The sequence below is a fragment of the Bombyx mori genome, chromosome 24, assembly GCF_030269925.1.
Source record: "Bombyx mori chromosome 24, ASM3026992v2".
NCBI lineage: Eukaryota > Metazoa > Arthropoda > Insecta > Lepidoptera > Bombycidae > Bombyx > Bombyx mori.
This window is the reverse complement of record NC_085130.1, coordinates 10,575,263-10,595,701: the sequence shown is the minus strand read 5'-3', so window position 1 is coordinate 10,595,701 and position 20,439 is coordinate 10,575,263. Positions and strand designations below refer to the sequence as shown.

The 20,439-nt window shown below is 37.3% G+C and overlaps 3 protein-coding genes across 6 annotated transcripts in view; 2 read left to right on the top strand and 1 right to left on the bottom strand.

Annotated features, from left to right (window-relative positions):
• The first annotated feature begins 639 nt into the window (after nt 1–639).
• On the top strand, nt 640–7,007 carry LOC101738534 (acyl-CoA Delta(11) desaturase-like). 3 transcript variants are annotated; one of them, XM_038019616.2, is made up of 4 exons: nt 640–1,187; nt 1,734–1,932; nt 2,473–2,809; nt 5,536–7,007. In XM_038019616.2, exons 1-4 carry the CDS (start codon nt 1,185–1,187, stop codon nt 5,978–5,980), a joined length of 984 nt encoding a protein of 327 aa, XP_037875544.1. In that variant the 5' UTR covers nt 640–1,184; the 3' UTR covers nt 5,981–7,007.
• LOC119630463 (uncharacterized) lies at nt 6,454–8,860 on the top strand. Its single transcript, XM_038019973.1, has 2 exons — nt 6,454–7,240; nt 7,629–8,860. Exons 1-2 carry the CDS (start codon nt 6,454–6,456, stop codon nt 8,858–8,860), a joined length of 2,019 nt encoding a protein of 672 aa, XP_037875901.1.
• Nucleotides 8,861–13,344: 4,484 nt separating this feature from the next.
• LOC101735379 (glutamate receptor ionotropic, kainate 2) overlaps nt 13,345–20,439 on the bottom strand; it is a 39,276-nt gene continuing 32,181 nt past the window's right edge. Inside the window, exons 21-22 of one of the 2 annotated variants that reach the window (XM_062675760.1) lie at nt 14,208–20,337; nt 13,345–14,100 (exon numbers count right to left, since the gene is read on the bottom strand). The gene's annotated coding sequence lies outside the window, so the exon portion shown is untranslated. Of the gene's footprint in view, nt 20,338–20,439 lie in introns of both variants that reach the window. The other variant, XM_038020024.2, reaches the window with a different exon arrangement.

The following is a 20,439-nucleotide window of genomic DNA, read 5'->3' as shown; positions in this document are numbered from 1 at the left end:
CTGCTTTTTTTAACGGTGTCGCAGATATCTGCTCCGGATGATACCTCGTATCTTGAATATCCCAGCTACGTATTGGAGCACAACTTCCTGCATAAAGCCTGTTGTCGCCGTCTACGGGGTCTCGAACAACGGGACATGTCCCTCTTGTGGCTGTGCGTAGATCACGGGAGTTGTACCCGAATCTACGCCTGCCTGTACAGGTCCCACAGCAGTGACACAGGTTCAGCTCTGATTGAGCACGTGCAAGAGGGGACTAACCGCGTGCTTAAGCAGTGCCCATTTGCGGAGGTGGTAGTTTTTGTAGGCTTTAACGCTTACCACCAAGAGCGGTTGGGGTCCAGAACCACTGACCTCCCGGGTCGGGTTGCCTACGATTTTGCCTTGGCCTACGGCTTCTTCCAGCTAGTGACACAGCCCACCATACCCATAGGGGCGGGTCTGCTCTTCCTCTGGTGATCCCGACGTTTGTGCGGACCGTTTTAAAGACGAGGTGTTCCCGGGGATGGAGTAGCCAGTAATAATGCCAGTAGGGATGCTGTACACCTCAAGTGGTCCGCATACGCGGCCTGGAGTGATGCCAGGAGACGTCGAAATCTGAACGTCTCAGAGGGAATGCGGAAATATAACGCCGCCTCCAGGTCCTACAAAAGGGCTATAGCCAAGACGAAGTTGGAACAAATTTCTAGAGTTGGCGAGAATGGGCTAGAGCGACTTAAGAGATATCCCTCCTTTCTTCTTTCTTTCTTTTTGGTCGCTCGCTAAAGCTGCAGAAAGTCGGTCTAGTTTCGCACCACTGCGCAAGTCCGATGACAGTCTGGCCCATAGTGCCAAAGAGAATCATTGTGGCCAGGGATGGCGTAAGGCGACTAAAGAATCCAACACAGAACGGACAAGACCTTGGCTGAGCTTTGTACTGACTTCTAGTGTTGGCGGAGCGAGTATTGTGATCAGTCACGTCGCGACATCACATTTAATATCTGGTGGAAAACAAGTGCAGCCGCGGGCGCCGCTAGTGCTTCCAACAATATGCTTCCAACAAACAAAAGTGGAATTTAAATATTGAATTTTTTTTATTGCATTCATTCAGCCAATAGCAAGCGATTCAATAACACGTAAATATCGAGTTTTATAATAAATTTAGAAGTGATTACAAAATTTTAAAACCACTTGTTTCGTGTTGTGCAATGGTGAGTTCGATGCGTGGATATAGTTTGAAGGGCATTCGCCTTATTGACACGCTTTTATTAGCTTGGTCGTTTGTGTGTAATGGAATCATTCAACATCATTTCCATCAACTCCAAGACGTCAGATTAACTTGACAATTCGCACGCGCGTCAAGGACCGACAACTGTACTATTTCATTGGAAAAATCGGTACCCGCCTGCGGGATTCGAACACCGGTGCATCGCTACACACGAATGCACCGGACGTCTTATCTTTTAGGCCTCGACGACTACAAATGCTTTCATAAGTCCTGATTTATTCGCATCGGGAATATCTGTAGGGCACTTCTTCAAAGGCACATATTTGAGTGGTGTTCAAGGATGCTCAATGATAGAACAGGAACCACCAACTTGCGCCAGTAGCTGCCAACATCAATAATTTGTAATTAGAAGGGTGGGGCAGCCGTGACATATACATATATATACATTCATAAGCATTCACATTGTCCACTTAGGGTCTCTAATAAATACTTAATATCCGGTGGATTGTAAGCGATGTCACGATTCCAGGCGCCCTCGAATGAAGACCGCGATGACGTTTTCTCTGAAGAGGAGACACGATTGGAGAAGCTGATCGCCCCTCAAGCAGAGCCCAGGGAGTTCAAAGTGGTGTATAGGAATATAATAGTGCTTCTTTACTACCACATGGCCGGAATATACGGCCTATACCTTGGACTGATCGCAGCTAAATGGGCCACAGTAATTTCAGGTATCAGTTTTGGTCTTAAAAATTTTGATGTTGCGTTTAGTAATGCGTCTGTGGTCAGACACCACCAGACTGAGCTATGTTGGGGGTAGGGTGCTCCTTTATTTGATAAAGCAGTAGAAATGGTCAACGCCACTAAAGATTTATTTTCCAAGTGATGCTAGCAAATCAATAGTTGTTAGAGTCCAAGGTATCTGAGTTACGTGTGCATTTCCTGATAACTGGATCGGTAGTGGCACTGTATGGACATGCGGCTAGATTCATGATCTTCCAGAAGCGATTAAAAGATCCAATAGACGCCTTCAGTATTTCTTGATGGCTTGGTCTATCGAAGAATGTGGCCGTTAACTGGCGACAGGGCGTCATGTGATCCTCCTACCTATTTCTGCCGTGAAGCAGTAATGTGTTTCGCTTGGGATAACCGTTGCACTATAAAACTGAGGCTTAGATCTCAAGGGGAGTGGAGGCATTTACGTTGTCGACAGCCCGTTAGCACGTAGACCGTGTACTTGCTGATCAGAAACTTCTCATGTCCTTTTACAGCATTCATTACTTACTGCATTAGTGGTATTGGAGTGACGGCAGGAAGTCACCGACTCTGGTCCCACAAGTCGTATAAAGCAACAAAACCACTGCAGCTATTCCTGATGCTGTGTCAGTCGGTGTCCAACCAACATTCGGTGGCGTATTGGGTCATGGTCCATAGACTACACCATAAATACAGCGATTCCGACGCTGATCCGCACAACGCGACCCGTGGGCTCTTTTACTCCCACATGGGATGGCTGATGGTGAGGAAGCACCCTGAAATAGAAAAAAGGGGGAAGCTGCTGGATTTGTCCGATATTTACGGAAATCCCTACCTCAAATTCCAGGACACGTATGTGAAGTTATGAATTAATTAAGATTGGTACAATCACTTGTTTGCCCATCAAATAAATAATAAAAATAGTGTAAGCAAAAATGGTTATATTATTAAAAAAAGCGTGGCGTGCATGGTATCAGTAGTTATAAATATTTTATGAACAGATATGAGTAGAATGATTATTTTGATAATATCCTGAAAAGCATCCCACGCTTTTTTACAATAAAATCATTTTTGTTCTTACACTATTTTTAATTCAAATTTATTAAAATTTATTTTCTACTTTTTAGTGGGATTTTCTATAAAAGCGTATTTTGTTAGTTTTTATTAACTATTATTTATTTTTCATTTTTTAGTTGAATTTTAATTTTTTCAAGAATTTTTTTATTCAATTTTTTTTTTTATATTGTATTGTCATCGGTCCTTATTAAATATACCAAAGGACAATGCCCATTTTCTATGGGCGTTTGGGCCCCTAAAAATTGTCGTGTGATGATGGTTTTAACTTGATTTGATAGACAAAGAAATATCGTTTCATATTCAGAAAACGATTTTGATATTCTCACCCAGGTTTAAGAGAAATCTGTTTTTTTCTGCAGCTAAAATTAAGTTGTTAATTGTTTTCTTCGAAATCAATAATTGCTCTCATCATTATTTACAGTATTAAATAAGTTAATTGTGGTTAATGTTGCTAGAAATAAGCCCTTACGTACATTTTATTATTATTATATCCTCATAATAATAATAAAATGAAATGAAATCTGGAAGCCGGCAACGATATTGTTGTTGTTGTTTTTAAATTCGCCAACAAGCAGGCAAAGAGCGTAGCCTATACAGCCTAATCTGTCGTAGTTATATATTTTTTATGTCAATAAAAAGCCGATGTATCTCTTTTTATTTCTTTTTGGGAGTTTTGACGTCAACTCGATAAATAGCACATTGAGTGAGCGTGAATTTCCGCAGACCTTTTGTCTTGAAAAAAAAAAAACAGTCACTGCTATGTTAGCCACAGTTTTATTCCAATGCCTATTGAGGCATTGGATTGATTGAATTGAATTTATTGAATCGTGAACAACGATTATTGACGTTTAATACACAAAACAACACCCAATTTGTATATTATACATCACAATAAACTATTAAAAAAACATTAAAATAAAACTTCAAGTGACGCTTCACTCGGGTTGCTGCCAAAACTCTCTGATCATATATAATAAGAATAGAGTAATGATAGGCCATTGAGATTTTTACTAATGGAATCATTAATATCTAAAAATATTAAATAATTCATGGTTTTAAGTAATAATTATTATTACAATACATAAATATTGAATTGAACAACAATAAACTAAAAAGTCTGTGAATTATAACCATTAGCTATTTTTTTAATTTGTTGTTCAAGTCACAGACATCTCTTTCGTTTGTCAGCATATAGGTTTACTATAAGGCTGTATGGGCTAATTTGCCCTTTGCCTATTGACCAATTTAAAAACTATGGCACACAGTTTTGGGATGTTATCAAATAAGTAATTAATTTTTTTGTAAAACAACGCCAGGGTGAAAGAAATGTTGATACATAAACTAAACAACATGAAAAAATAAGGCATAGTTTTTCAAGTACAAATAGTTTTGTCATGAAGTTGGCCCACTTTTGGGCATTGTCCTTGCGAGTAAATCCTACGTTTTGAAGGGGGTCAAAATCATGTTCAAAGATTCCGTTACAAACATATTTTAAATACGTCTGAAGCTAATAAAAGCGTATTAATAAAAAGATTATTCGTCATATTAAAATAAATGGATAGTATATTTTGTTCATGAATGATTTCGGTGATGAAGGCGTATCATGTGCCAAATAGCAAAGCTGGCTAATTATAATTTTACATGATACTTTTAGAGGGTTTTCCGTGCTATTATTTTTATGTTGGTAATGTCAATAGCTATGAATGAATGATTTATTTTATTTCAGACAACAACAAGTCCATATGTGTACATAGTATCATTGAAACATACTTTTAAAATTAACAAAACCGATCAAATAAAAAAGATACATTTATTAAAAATAATTATCAGTTGAATACATTTCAAATATTCCATTCAACTGATACTTACTTCGAAACAACCATTATTATTATTATTATGGGTTGTGGATATATTTTTTTTCTCAGCTAATGCTGGTAAGTGTGAACCTAGCACGGGCTTACGTCAAGTTAGTTGGTTCATTGTGTAGTGTTGTAGGGGTTTGAGTAGTGGATGTAAGGAATCGTCGCACTATGGTACAGGTGTCGATTATTACAGATTTTTGTAAAGCGATGTATGAATATTTTTATTAAGGTCAAGTTCTGAGAGCGATGTGTGTAATGATTTTGGAATGAGTCCGGTTGATGAAATTATTATGGGTATAATTTTAACGGTGTGTTGATGCCACATTAAATTTGTCGTATTTCATCTGCTAGTGGTATATATTTTTGTATTTTCTCAGTGTATTTTTTCCTTATATTTTCAGAATTAGGTATTGCAATATCTATTAAGTATGTAATTTTTCTATATTTTAGTGTTAGTGTAATATTGTTATTATTATTATTATTATTTAGTCCGCAAGTGAACCGCGGTACAATGGTTCAAGTACGGACAGTCATAACGGTCTGCTAATGCCTTCAGGATGTATGTCACCTATGTCACCATCAACTATCTAGAGGACTAGTAAACGATATGAAACCACTGTAAATCACATTTTGTTTCAGGCATTACTATTGGTTCCTTCCGCTAATGTCGTTTTTATTGCCGACGATCATTCCTATGTACTTCTGGGGGGAGACCTGCAGCGTCGCGTGGAACGTCAACATGTGCAGATACGTCATGAACCTTAACGCCATTTTTCTGGTGAACAGCGTGGCCCATATGTGGGGATACAAGCCTTACGACAAGAACATTGCCCCTTCACAGAACCTTTCGGTGTCTGTGCTGAGCCTGGGCGAGGGCTTTCACAACTACCACCACGTCTTCCCTTGGGACTATAAGTGCGATGAATTGAGCTCGTTCAGGACCAACCCTACCACTGTATTTATAGAGCTGTGCGCGAAATTGGGGCTGGCGTATGATCTGAGGAGCGCTTCGGATGACTTGATCGAGGGTAGAGCCAAGCGGACCGGCGATGGAAGTTATCTGACCCTAAAAAAAAGTAGATAGACAAGCGTTTTTAATCTCACACGATATATATATATTTTTTATTGCTTAGATGTGTGGACGAGCTCACAGCTTACCTGATGTTAAGGGATTACTGGAGCCCATAGACATCTACAACGTAAATGCGCCACACACCTTGAGATATAAGTTCTAAGGTCTCAAGTATAGTTACAACAGCTGCCCCACACTTCAAACCGAAACGCATTACTGCTTCATGGCAGAAATAAGCGGGGCGGTGGTACCTACCCGTACGGACTCACAATATACACACAAGGTAATTGCCCACTGAGTTTCTCGTCGGATCTTCTCAGTAGGTCGCGATTCCGATCCGGTAGTAGATTCTGCGAAGCAGTGCTCTTGCTAGGGCTAGTGTTAGCAAATTCTCTCAGGTTGAACCCGTGAGCTCATCTTATCATCCGGGTGTAGCTAAAATAGCCCCTTAGACGGAAAAATATTCCCATAACAATATAGTAATCATGGGAGACTTCAATGCTCAAGTGGGCGTTCGAAAAGCCGGAGAAGAACATATAATAGGGAAATACGGAAAGGGTAAAAGGAGCAAAAATGGAGAAAAACTGGTAGAATTTCTGCTTGAGAAAAATTTAACACTTCTCAATTCAATGTTCCAAAAAAACCCTAAAAACAAATGGACTTGGATATCTCCAGATGGAAATGTTAAAAATGAAATTGACTACATAATAACCAACAAAGTTAGGCTATTTAGTGACACAGGAATAGTACAAAACCTAAACTTCAATACTAACCATCGTATGGTGCGCAGCTGTCTCAGTGAAAGTGATATAAAAAATTCCAGGCCGAAAGCAATTCAAACAAAGTACTTGCAAATAAATAGTAAAAACAGGGAGCCAAACGACACTACGGAAGACCTGATGGAAGTTATTACTTCAGGTATAGACTTAAATGAGAAATACAAATTAGTGGAAAATAAACTCAAAGAACAAGCAATAATAGAAAAAAAGAAGGGTAAAGAATTCTATCTAAGTGAAAAAACTTTAAAACTAATTGAAGACCGAAGGAATCTGTTATCAAAAAGGGATAAGAAAGAAAATCAAAAAGAAATATCCAACCTTAGCAAACAGATTCGAGAAAATATGAGAAAAGACAGGAAAAATAGAAGAACAAAAACCCTAGAGAATCACATAAATAGAACGGGAGGCACTAGAAAAGCACTCAAAGAACTCAGAGAAAAGGGAAAAGAATGGATACCAAAGTTAAGAGACAAAGATCAGACTATTACTTCCCGTAGTACAATCCAAAACATAGCAACAAAATATTATCGTTCACTATATTCAAATCAGCAAAACATACAAGTTCCCAATAGAGAGTATATAGAAAAGTCTATAAAATAAAATACTGAAGTCGTACCAGAAATATTAATATCCGAAGTTGAAAAAGCTATAAAAAGTCAAAAGATGGAAAAAGCTCCCGGTCCAGATAAAGTTATAAACGAATTTATGAAAGGGACAATCAAAGAAATAAGCCCAATACTAACAAAGGTCTTTAATGAGATTCTATATACGGGCAGTATCCCAGGCCAGTGGGCAGAATCACACATAATACTCCTATATAAGAAAGGTTCAAAAGATGACATAGGAAATTACCATATGTCTCATCTCAAATGTATACAAAGTCTTCGCTAAAGTAATTTTAGACAGAATATCAATGAGGCTCGATGAAAATCAACCTGTGGAACAAGCAGGGTTTAGGAAAGGTTTTAGTACAATTGATCATATACATACAATTAAGCAGGTTATACAGAAATACAATGAATACAACAAAACTATTTACCTAGCTTTTATAGATTACTCCAAGGCTTTCGATAGCCTCAAACATGAATTTGTATGGCAAAGCTTGATAGAGCAGGGGATTCAAAACATTTATATAGACATCATCAAGAAGATCTACAGCCAAAGTAAAGCCAGTATTAGATTGGAATCTATGGGAGAGGTTTTTCCAATCGAAAGGGGCGTCCGGCAAGGTGACCCACTGTCACCAAAGCTGTTTACAGCAGTGCTAGAACAAATGTTCAGAAAATTGGAATGGGAACATCTGGGGCTAAATATTAACGGATCGAGATTGAACCATCTAAGATTTGCAGACGACCTAGTTCTATTAGAAGAGGATCCGCTACTATTGGAATTCATGGCACAAACCCTAGCAGAAAAAAGTAGAGAAGTGGGTCTAGAAATTAACTCGAGCAAAACTAAAATGATGACAAATTCAATACCCATAAATATAACCATAAATGGACAGAAACTCGAATATGTAGAGGAATATGTATATCTTGGACAGATAATATCACACAACGACCAAATGTCTAAAGAAATAGACAAAAGAATTGCAACCGGATGGAAACAATATTGGGCCTTGAAAGAAATTATGAAAAGCCAGGAATTGGGCATTAAGATCAAGAAGAAGAAATTTGATACCTGTATCCTACCCTGCATCACATATGGTTGTGAAACCTGGGCTTTGACGAAACATCATAGGGACAAACTAGCAAGATGTCAGAGGGGTATGGAAAGGAGCATGCTAGGCTTGAAACTAAAGGACAAAGTTAGAAGTGTAGACATCAAGCGCAAAACGAAACTAACAGACATCCTGTCACGTATTGATCAATTGAAATGGAGATGGGCAGGGCATATGCTCCGCTGCAAAAAGGAAAAATGGAGCAAACAGGTGACAGTATGGTACCCAAGGGATGGAGCGAGGAGCCGAGGTCGCAAACCAAGAAGATGGGAGGACGAACTTAAAATTACCTGTGGACCCCTTTGGGTTAGAATAGCAGCAGACAGAAAGCAGTGGAAAGAGTTGGAGGAGGCCTTTGCCGAAAGGCACACCGAGATAAGAGACATTTTGTAGTTTAAGTGTAGATTTTATTTTTATATTTTGTTTTAATTTGTTATATTGTTTTTAGTTTTTTTTTAGTCTACTTAAAATTATTAGCTTAAAATGTAAAATTTTCGGGAAATAAAGGCTTTATTATTATTATTATTATTATTATAAAGCATTATCTGTGAAGGTGTTTCTAGAAAGATGATATTCATCCTTATCCAAATAAATACGTTATTCTTTACAAGTATTAAATTTTTTTTAAAATTGCCCTTTACGTCATTTGATTTTATCTAATACTAGCTGACCCGGCAGACTTCGTAGTGCCTCAATCGAGAAATAAAAGACCTAAACTTTTGTATAAAATAAACTTAAAACAAACAAAAGGAATCCGTCGGACGCGAGGCACATCAAAGGAAAAACAAAATTGTTATTTTTATTCAATTCCGAGCATTTTCATATTTATCTACCTTTTAAACCTTCTCTGGACTTCCACAAATAATTTAAGACCAAAATTAGCCAAATCGGTCCAGCCGTTCTCGGGTTTAGCGAGATTAACGAAAAGCAATTCATTTTTATATACATAGTCTGGCCATAAATACTGTTACAAAGGAAAACAAAAAAAATCTATGGCAGATAACATTTATTACTTTTACAGTGTGTTAGTTTAATACATAAATATAAAACAATTTAAAGTATAAAAAGCTTATTCGAAGTGGCTGCAATACAGTCCTTTAAACGTTGAGGCCTGAGGTTGATCAATAGAAGTACGCATTCTTTCCACGGGAAAATTTTTCACTGCCAATCGTACGGATTGTTTTAGGGACTCCAAATTATTATGGCGTTTAGAGCAAGCCGTACTCTCTAAAACTGACCATAAATCATAATCCAGCGGATTAAGTCGGGACTAGACGACGACCAGTCTTCAGCTCTGATGAAGTCCGAAGCGTTCGTTTCCAACCAAGACTGCGTAGACCGAGCTTTATGACCTGGCGCCGAGTCTTACTGGAAGGACCATTCTTGATTATTGAACATGGTGTTGTTAAGGGGCTTCACTACCTTCTCAAGAATGGTATCTTGATACACTTGTGCTGATGTTTTGATACCTTTTTCACAAAAGTATGGCTCACTCACTCCTTCATAGCTAATACCCCACCAAACCATCACTGAAGTCAGATAGTGGCCACGTTGCACTCTGTCGACTAATTGGGAAGTTTCTTTAGAGCTTTGAGCATAAATACGGTCATTTTGTTTGTTAAAATGTTGCTCAATTGTAAGAATTTTCTCATCCGTAAATAAAAAATTTCTATGACCTCCCTTTGCGTGCCGCTTCAGTAGTTGTCTCGATTTTACCACCCTATTCTTTTTTAAATTATCAGTTAAAAAATGACCAGTACATCTTTTATAGGCTGCAAGTCCTAAGCCATCTTTTAAAATACAAAACATGGTTCTAGGTGCTATCTTCATCTCCCGAGATAAAATCTTTTGCTTTCGGACAGGATTTCCTCGAATTCTTTCCCTTACTGCTTTGACCACCTTTTTCGTATGAACACTAAGTACGTGGACGGCCAGATCTTTTTCTGTCAAACAGCCCGGTACACAAACATTTTACTAATACCAAGCGCATGGAGAGTTTTAAAAATTGCATTTGGCTCCATACCTACTTTGTGTATTGCAATCACAGCGATTCGGTTCTCTTTATCACTCCACTCCATTTTAATATCGCAAAATATTGTACAATGTATTGGCGCCAAAATGAGAAAACTCAATGAGCAATCATATAAAAATTACAGATTCCAAATTCAAATGTAATATTTTGTTTATTTTTAATTGTAACAGTATTTATGGCCACACTAAATATATATCGTCAGATTTGAGCTCCCGAATTCACCTACTAGTTAAGGCTATCAGCACAGGTAGGGAAAAAAAGCACCTAAATGCAGAACATGTTTATTCCATTCAGTCGTATACAAATCCTAAAAACGGCCAAGAAATTACGAAAGTAAATTCTCTACCTGTTTTTGCTCATTTCTCAGTGTTGCCTTCGTTGTATGGTGTCTGCATTCGGGTTATCAAATAACTTTCGTCAGCAATAATCATTTACAGCAACGGATAGTAAATAATTCTTTCAACCACCAAGATGGCGATATCATTTGATTGTAATGTGATGGTTGAATTGGCATACGGCATTGATACATCGAGTTACCAGATGTTCTACAGGAACAGATATTAATTAAAGTAATTTAAGATATGTATTTTCCAATAGACAACAGCCCACTGAGTTTCTGACCGGATCTTCTCAGTGGGTCGCGTTTCCGAGCCGGTGGTAGATTCGGTTTGAACCCCGAGAGCTCACCTACACGCTAGGGTAAAGCTGAAATAGCCTCTCAAGGCTATCAGCATAGGTAGGAAAAAAAAGTATGTAAGTATTCATATAGTACTCAAAGTGATTTTTTTCCCTACCTCTTTTAATAACCTTGAGGAGTTATTCTAGATTCACCGAATTAGTAGGTGAGCTCACGAGGCTCAAACCTGACGACGTTGCTAATACTAGCCCTAGCAAGAGCAACGCTTCGCAGAATCTACCACCGGATCGGAAACGTGAGCTACTGAGAAGATCCGGCGAGAAATTCAGGTGGTGACGCAATAAACTTTGAATTTATTTATTGCATAAGTTGGTGGACGAGCTCACAGCCCACCTGATGTTAAATGGTTACTAAAGCCTATAGACATCTACAACGTAAATGTGGCCACCCACATTGAGATATAAGTTCTAAGGTCTCTCAGTACAGTACAACGGCTGCCCCGGCCCTCAAACCGAAACACATTACTGGTTCACGGTAGAAATAGGCTACTCGTGTGGACTCACAAGAGGTCATTGTAAAACCTCCGATCCCATTCTAATTAAGCCCCAAGGCCCGATTAAGGGTTGGGGGCTTCCAAAAACACTTAAATCGTTTTCTTTTTAGCAATATTTTTTGTAGAAAAGACGCTAATACTAACTTACATGCTAGAGATTAAATATGAGGGATATAATATTGAAAACTTATGTCTAGACTACATTCTACGAACAGCTAAACTATTACGGGGACATTTAACCGTACTGGGAGAAAAGTGATAGCGCGATTCAGAAGAAATGTTCAGTGACATCTGTCGATGGCTTAGTTAAATTGATTTCACGATAGTATTAAATAAAATTTTTATAACAGCGCCATCTGTTGACTTTTAAATGGTATTTTAACGAGGTCTAGACGCCACGTTACAGCGCCATCTCGTAGTACTTGACCTGGTACCTAAGACCTTTAAGTCAGGTCTTATTTTAATTTATATTCTTATTTTTATGAAAAATCTAAAATGCAGTGAAATGAAATGAAATGAAGGTGATGAATTTGAGATTAAATGGGATGAAATTAAATGAAATGAGATATGATATGATATGGGATGAAATATAATCTCAGTATAATGGTGGTCATTTACTGAGATTTTTTTAGTGGACTTTTTGGAAGATACCGAGAAATTACGTCCAGCGGCTTTGTTTAATTTTCCCACATTTGTGCACTTTCACAGATATTAAACGGTTAATAAACCACCGTTACTACACATTTAAACCTGAAGGAACACTGTATAGACAAAATTAAAAAAAAATCATACATCTTCACTCCTCGCATTCCCGCCAAAAAGTCTTTTATCTTCACATGCAGATACACCAATAATACACGTAATCGTATACTAGTTATACATAAGCAACTCAAGCAGTCAGCAAAAATATTTACGGGCGTCCGCCACTAGATGGCTTCGCTTCGATTACTTTCTCATTGCTCCTGTAGATGGCAGTAACATATTACCTCTTATCCTATATTTGATTTTAATTTTTTTTTGTAAATATTCAGAAACCACTTAAATTTATAAAATTTAATCAATTTGTCTAGAACAAATAAAGGCTTGTAAGATTTATTATTTTATTTTCTGTGTTTAGTTACACAATAATTAAACGTCTTAACTTTACAAACATGTAAGTTTAGGGGCATCCGCTACAAGATGTCGCTACTTTCCATACATTTTTTTAAAATCTTAAAGTATCGCAGTTTCAGAGCCCTGGACACCATGGCCAGGAGGGAAAGATAGTACTGAAGCGTCCATTAAATTTGTAATATCGAAATAACACAGCTGGTGGCAAGTCTTAGTGGTCTTGCGAGCCGGTGCGGTAGCCTTTAATACTATCAAACCGATACTTAAGTATAATATCTCAAAGAGAGTATCGGCATTCACGTTGTTGTTGTCCACGGGCTTCGGTGACCACTTAACACTAGATCGGCCGTGCGTTCGTTTACTATTTATCTTCATTAAAATAGGCAGACATAGTTCAGTACCTACGTATTTCTCCTTTTGATTCTAGCTGTACTGTTATGAAAATCATAAATGAATTTAATTCTTGAGGTTTGAATGATTATGGTCGATTTTCGGCTGGACCAACCTTAGTTGATGTACTCTATACTAGTTCAATGAATCAACGCTTCTCAAAATTCGCTCATTTTTATTAAGAAAAAATTTATAAATAATACTTTTTATACAAACACACATAAAAGAAAATATCCCGACAAATTGGTGTACTATCGGAGACGAACGCAGATGTCTCTTTCGATGACAGGCTAGATAGACAGAGACAAAATACTGCGATGGTCTTAGAAACATTATACAGTGTGCTTAATGCGAATTTTTTAACGTTCTCGATAGCGTAAAAGTTAACTCAAATTTGTATTGAGTTGGAATGTTTACCTACGTTTGCCGCTAGGGGCGCTGTTCCAACTGCATACAATATTAAATATTACGCTATCGAGAACGAACGTTAAAAAACTCGCACTAAGCACAAAGGTAACCCACCTATAACGCGGTAGATACGTTCCTGCAAAGGCACGTGTTGTGCAAAACCGTGGTTTATAGGACTAGAAGCTAGTACAAAAGTGAGAGTAATTTTTCTGAACGAAACATCTTGACTTGTATGTTTTTTTTTCTCATTAAAAATAAAAAATAGGCAGTAAAATTTCAGTTATTCCCATATATTGCCTGTTCATAGTGAATAATGTAATGTTCTAAATAATTTAAAACAAAAATCTCGTTATCGCGTTGTAGAAGTACCGTGTTATATAAGTGGATTTTGAGGATTTTATATTTTCGTGTAATAGTGGAATCGTGTTGTAAAATACCGTGTTATATAGGAAGGTTACCGATACTATATGCACAAATTACGGTGTACCTTCATAACAGTGTAACTTCAATGCAGTTTTAAATGCCGGATACCGATTTAAAAGTTAAATGTTTATTTTATTGCTTATATGGGTGGACGAGCCCATAGACATCTACAAGGTAAATGCGCCACCCATCTCGGTATAGTTACAACGGCTGCCCCGCCCTTCAAACCGAAACGCATTACTGCTTCACAGCAGAAATAGGCAGGGTGGTGGCACCTACCCGCGTGGACTCACAAGAGGTCCCACCACCAATAAATTGCACATCCTCCGAGAAGTTCTCCTTCCAAATTCGGAGGTTTAACAACAATCAATCAAACATAACAACGCGTAACGATTCGAATGAAACAACAGTCAATATAAGTTTTTAATAAAATACAATTTTACATATTATCAACATTATTGAACAAAAGACAAAAAAAAAAAAAAAAAAATCAAGAGTCGAAAGTTTGGGAGCCGTTGCAATCGACTTTGAATGATGAGACATTGAGGGGCGAAAGGTTATTTGGTTTAGCGACATTTAGCTTAACACGCGACATTTATCTTTGTAATTGAATATGCAATTTCGAAAGGGGCACATTTCGCATATTTTTTGTCAAATACGTTTTTTCATACACATGTAGTTTTGAGGCTTACCTACACCCATTTTATAATATTTCCAGTAATTTTCAATTGCTAATTAACACTAAAATATATCTCAAAAATTAATAGTTTAAATTTTACACTGCTTTAGAAAATAACCAGTTTTTTTCATTTCCTGAACATTTTACATTTTCAGAGATGTGCCCTTTTCGAAATTGTATATTCAAATAAAGTTACGTTTTATTTAGTACTAGCTGACCCGACAGACTTCGTAGTGCCTCAATCGATAAATAAAAGACCTGAACTTTTGTATAAAATAAACTTAAAACAAACTAAAGGAATCCGTCCGACGGGGGACACATAAAAGGAAAAACAAAATTGTTATTTTTATTTAATTCCGAGCATTTTCATATTTATTTACTTTTAAACCTTCTCTGGACTTCGACAAATAATTCAAGACCAAAATTAGCCAAACGTTCTCGAGTTTTAGCGAGACTATCGAACAATAATTCATTTATATACTTAGTCTGGTCATAAATACTGTTACAATTAAAAATAAACAAAATATTACATTTGAATTTGGAATCTGTCATTTTTATATGATTGCTCATTGAGTTTCCTCATTTTGGCGCCAATACATTGTACAATATTTTGCGATATTAAAATGGAGTAGGGTGATACAAGAGAACCGAATCGCTGTGATTGCATTACACAAAGTAGGTATGGAGCCAAATGCAATTTTGAAAACTCTCCATACGCTTGGTATTAGTAAAATGTTTGTGTACCGGGCTATTAATAGGTGCAATGAGACCTCCTCTGTTTGTGACAGAAAAAGATCTGGTCGTCCACGTAGTGTTCGTACGAAAAAGGTGGTCAAAGCAGTAAGGGAAAGAATTCGAGGAAATCCTGTCCGAAAGCAAAAGATTTTATCTCGGGAGATGAAGATAGCACCTAGAACCATGTTGCGTATTTTAAAAGATGGCTTAGGACTTGCAGCCTATAAAAGATGTACTGGTAATTTTTTAACTGATAATTAAAAAAAGAATAGGGTGGTAAAATCGAGACAACTACTGAAGCGGTACGCAAAGGGAGGTCATAGAAAAATTTTGTTTACGGATGTGAAAATTTTTACAATTGAGCAACATTTTAACAAACAAAATGACCGTATTTATGTTCAAAGCTCTAAGGAAGCTTCCCAATTAGTCGACAGAGTGCAACGTGGGCACTACCCGACTTCAGTGATGGTTTGGTGGGGTATTAGCTATGAAGGAGTGACTGAGCCATACTTTTGTGAAAAAGGTACCATCAAAACATCGGCACAAGTGTATCAAGATACCATTCTTGAGAAGGTAGTGAAGCCCCTTAACAACACCATGTTCAATAATCAAGAATGGTCCTCACAGCAAGACTCGGCGCCAGGTCACAAAGCTCGGTCTACGCAGTCTTGGTTGGAAACGAACGTTTCGGACTTCATCAGAGCTAAAGACCCGATCTTAATCCGCTGGATTATGATTTATGGTCAGTTTTAGAGAGTACGGCTTGCTCTTAACGCCATGATAATTTGGAGTCCCTAAAACAATTCGTACGATTGGCAGTGAAAAATTTTCCCGTGGAAAGAGTGCGTACTTCTATTGATAACTGGCCTCAACGTTTAAAGGACTGTATTACAGCCAATGGAGACCACTTCGAATAAGCTTTTTATAATTTAAATTGTTTAATATTTATGTATTAAACTAGCACACTTTACAGTGTAACAAATGTTATTTGCCATAGTTTTTTTTTTGTTTTCCTTTGTAACAGTATTTATGGCCAGACTAAGTATAGATACATTAGCATCAACAATTCGATGTTTTTATTTGAACTTCAATTAAGTTTCCCCATTCAAATAGCCGAAGAAGTTTTTTGTCATGATACTTTTCTCAAATTTTATCCTGTAAAGTTGAAAAATGTCGCGTAAACCAAATACTTAGCCATAATGTGCGGAATTTACATTACGAAATTAGTGTTATGCATGTTGAACTCAGTTTCACGAAAGTAGCGTCGATATATGCGAAAGTAATTTCGTAAAAAAATTAGTGTCGCGAAATCCACAGTATCGCAGTAACCATGGCACCATCGGTCAAATTACATACCCGACCCAGTAGACCGAATGGTAAACCGTCGACGTCGCCCAAAGCACGTCATTACGGATCCTCCTGATCCATTAACGGTGCTTTTAGGCACCACAAGCACCGGTCACCGTCCTCGTCGAACCCGTCGCTTGCGACGAAGGGCTCGACGAGCGAACTAACCCATAGACACAGCCCACTGAGTTTCTCGCCGGATCTTCTCAGTGGGTCGCGTTTCCGATCCGGTGGTAGATTCAGCGAAGCACTGCTCTTGCTAGGGTCAGTGTTAGCAACTCTCCGGTTGAGCCCCGCGAGCTCACCTACTAACGTTAGGGTGAAGCTGAAATAGCCTCTCAAGGCTATCAGCATAGGTAGGAAAAAAAAAAAAAAAACCATCGGCATCAAAGCTATATTTTGCTATATTCAATGTATCTAAAGAAATGCTTATATATAAACTTAAAAAAGACTATCAAGAAAAAAAAAAGACGTTGGTAGATTCGAGGATGGTTAACAAGAAGGCACTTAGGTGCAATGAAGTTAGTTATAAAAATTGTTTTCGAATGAGTGAAGATAATTTTATTTTTTTACTGTATGTGTTTCGGGTCCCAGAGACACCCTTATTGCTGATATTTATTAATAAGATCTAACTTTTTTTTCTGTACTCCATCGTTAGTTTGCCATTTTCAAGGCTTGAAGCGCGTCCGACATAACAATACTCCGCTCAGCGCAGGCCCTTTCGCGACATTAGTTTCACGTCGCGTTTACACTATGAAATTAGTTGCATGACACTAATTTCACCAAAAAACCGCGCAGGTCACGAAACTTATTTGCATGTATGAAATTAATGCATGCATTACGAAAATATTAAATTACACGTGAAACTATTGGTAAAACTAATGTCACGAAATTAATTTCATGCCACTAATTTCGTAATGTAAATTCGCCCTTACGCTCTTTGTCGACACAAAATTATAGAACAAAAATATCAAACCAAGTTACCTGGACATGGTTCCATGCCAAATTACATATTATAATTCGTACTATTTAAACAACTTGATTTTTCTCGTTGATAAAAACTCAATTTATTCAGTCTTAGTTCGATCGCAAATTGTGGGAAATGAAAACATTTTTATATAATCAAAACAAACTAAAGATATTGCTGCCGGCAAATCTCACAATAAGCGACCGAACTTGTTAATTTAAAAATTATTTTGTCAAAATGTACATACACATAACCTTAAAATTCACTTTTGGCACTCTCTAGAAAATCGAAGTCAAAACAACATCTTACTTAATACGTACAATCTAAATATCACTATTACACTTATTATTTGTTCGTAAAAAATCTTAATTATTTTTAATATTATTATTAATAAAATATACGCGCGTGACTAGACTGTATATAAACTATAATATTATTAATAAACAGACAGTTGACAATGTAATGTAGTTGCATTAGTACAATTTGCCAAACAAAATTATTTTAGGCGCCATTTTGTACAAAATTTGGAACGCCGATTTTTTTTTAATTTCTTTTTGCCTACAAAGTTTACGAACATAGCGATTAATACAAATAATTGTTTAATACGAAATTTTAAGAAAAATAAAGTTTACCGACTTTTATAAAATAGAACGGGAGCTCCATCAATGTAGCCGAAGTTAATTAAAATATAATATGTATTATTAACGATAGCTCAGAAACTACTTCAAACTTAAATAATAAAGCAAGGAATAAATTCGTAATTGTATTTTTTTTTAATTAAACTGATTTCGTGATAAACCTTGATTCTTGTTATTTGGAAGCCATTGCATCTAGTGTGGTCCCTTTATGTTAATTTTGTAAAGATCCGACCGGTTGTTTCTAAGTTATCCTTAATAATGTATTATTAATTATCTATTTAATTAGCTGCGACTGTGGTGATGACACTGTCATATCGTTTAACAAAGGGTAAATCAACATAATTACTTCAGTGCGCCGCGTAGGGCACCGGTGACCTACACGGCAGTCAAAGGCTTAAGTCGGCCATTTTTCTTTTCAAATAATGCAGAGTAAACAATTTTACGAAATGGCAGTTTTTTTTTTTTATTTAAGTATTTTCAGTGAGATGAATGAAACGGCAGTATAGCTTTTAAAAAACCAACTAGAATATACATATATGGACAGAGCTTTTATTATTAACATGATCATTAGTGTACTAATGCCAATACGATGTCAGAGGTGAACAAAGGTCAATGTGTAAGGTCTGAGAGTAAAGTGCAATATGAACTAGCATGGAATGTAAAGAGTACAATTCTGGAATCCGAAAAGGGGAAAATGTATCTTATGGCATGCCCAATACAGCATTTATTTGCAAAGCATCCATTTAGGATTGATCAGCAACCTATGATCGAAGATATTTCGATGTTTTCTTAACTAGCCGAGCGCACGCCGCAAGTCCGCACGGGTAGGAACCACTATCCTGCCTATTTCTGCCAAGCAGTAACCCTTACCAGTTTGAAGGGTGGGGTAACTATAGAACAGACACTTAGAAATCTTGTTTCTGGCTGGCGTAATTTACGTTGTTTATGTCCGTGGGCTCCAGTAGCAACACCAGGCGGGTGATGGATAGCAAAAAGAGAGGATGGACCTCCGAGCCTGGTGTTCTAAGACCGCATAATCCTCCCGCGAAACCTTATAGGGGTGAGGAAGCCGTTGCCCAATATTAATTCCTTATCCTGCGGACCGAATGGTAAACAGTAAACAGTCGACGCCACCCTAAGCACGTCATTTCGGATCCTCCCGATCCACTAACGGTGCTTTTAGTTACCACAAGCATCGTTCAGCGTTCTCGTCAAGCCCGTCGCTTGCGACGAAGGGCTCGGTGAGAAAATTAACCCACAGACACAGCCCACTGAATTTCTCGCAGGATCTTCTCAGTGGATCGCGTTTCCGATCCGGTGGTAGATTTTGCGAAAAACGTCTCTTACTAGGTACTTCCATATTTTCTTACTTTCATATTTTCTGTACTATTTTTAATGAAAAATAATACGAAGAGAAATGAAATCAAGTTGATTAATATGAAATATTGCATGAAATTAAGTGTAATAAGATGATAAGAGACGAAATATAATCTCAGTAAAATGGTGGTTATCTATCGAGACTTTTTCATTGGACTTTTTTAACGTCTTCGTTTTGACGTCTTTGTTTCATTTTCCCACATTTGTACAATTTCACAGATACTAAACAGTTAATAAACCACTCTTACTTTTATACACATTTAAACCTGTAGAAACACTAAATAGACAAAATAAAATAATACACACAACGTCGCTTTTCACGTTCCTGCCAAAAACTTCCAAGAAGGCCTCGAGGCCCCTTTTTTAAATGACGGCTGTCAAATTTGACGTCTGTCATTTTTGGTTGATTTTTCTTTTCGCTACCGGACCTCGTGCTCCTGGATCTAACGCTAAATAGAGGACTAGTCGAATTATTTAGACAGAGACGGCTATATAACAATTTGAACGTGCTTTTTCGTTTCTCTCGGCTCTTTGAGTACGTAGGACATTGTCCTTCTCAAGCTGCCCGTCGGATCTGAAAGGGACAGCGATAATATTTATGTTCCGAAACTTGATACTTCGTTTTTGGAATTATTGAAAAAAAAAAACTATGAATTAACTGACTCGAAGGTGCAGT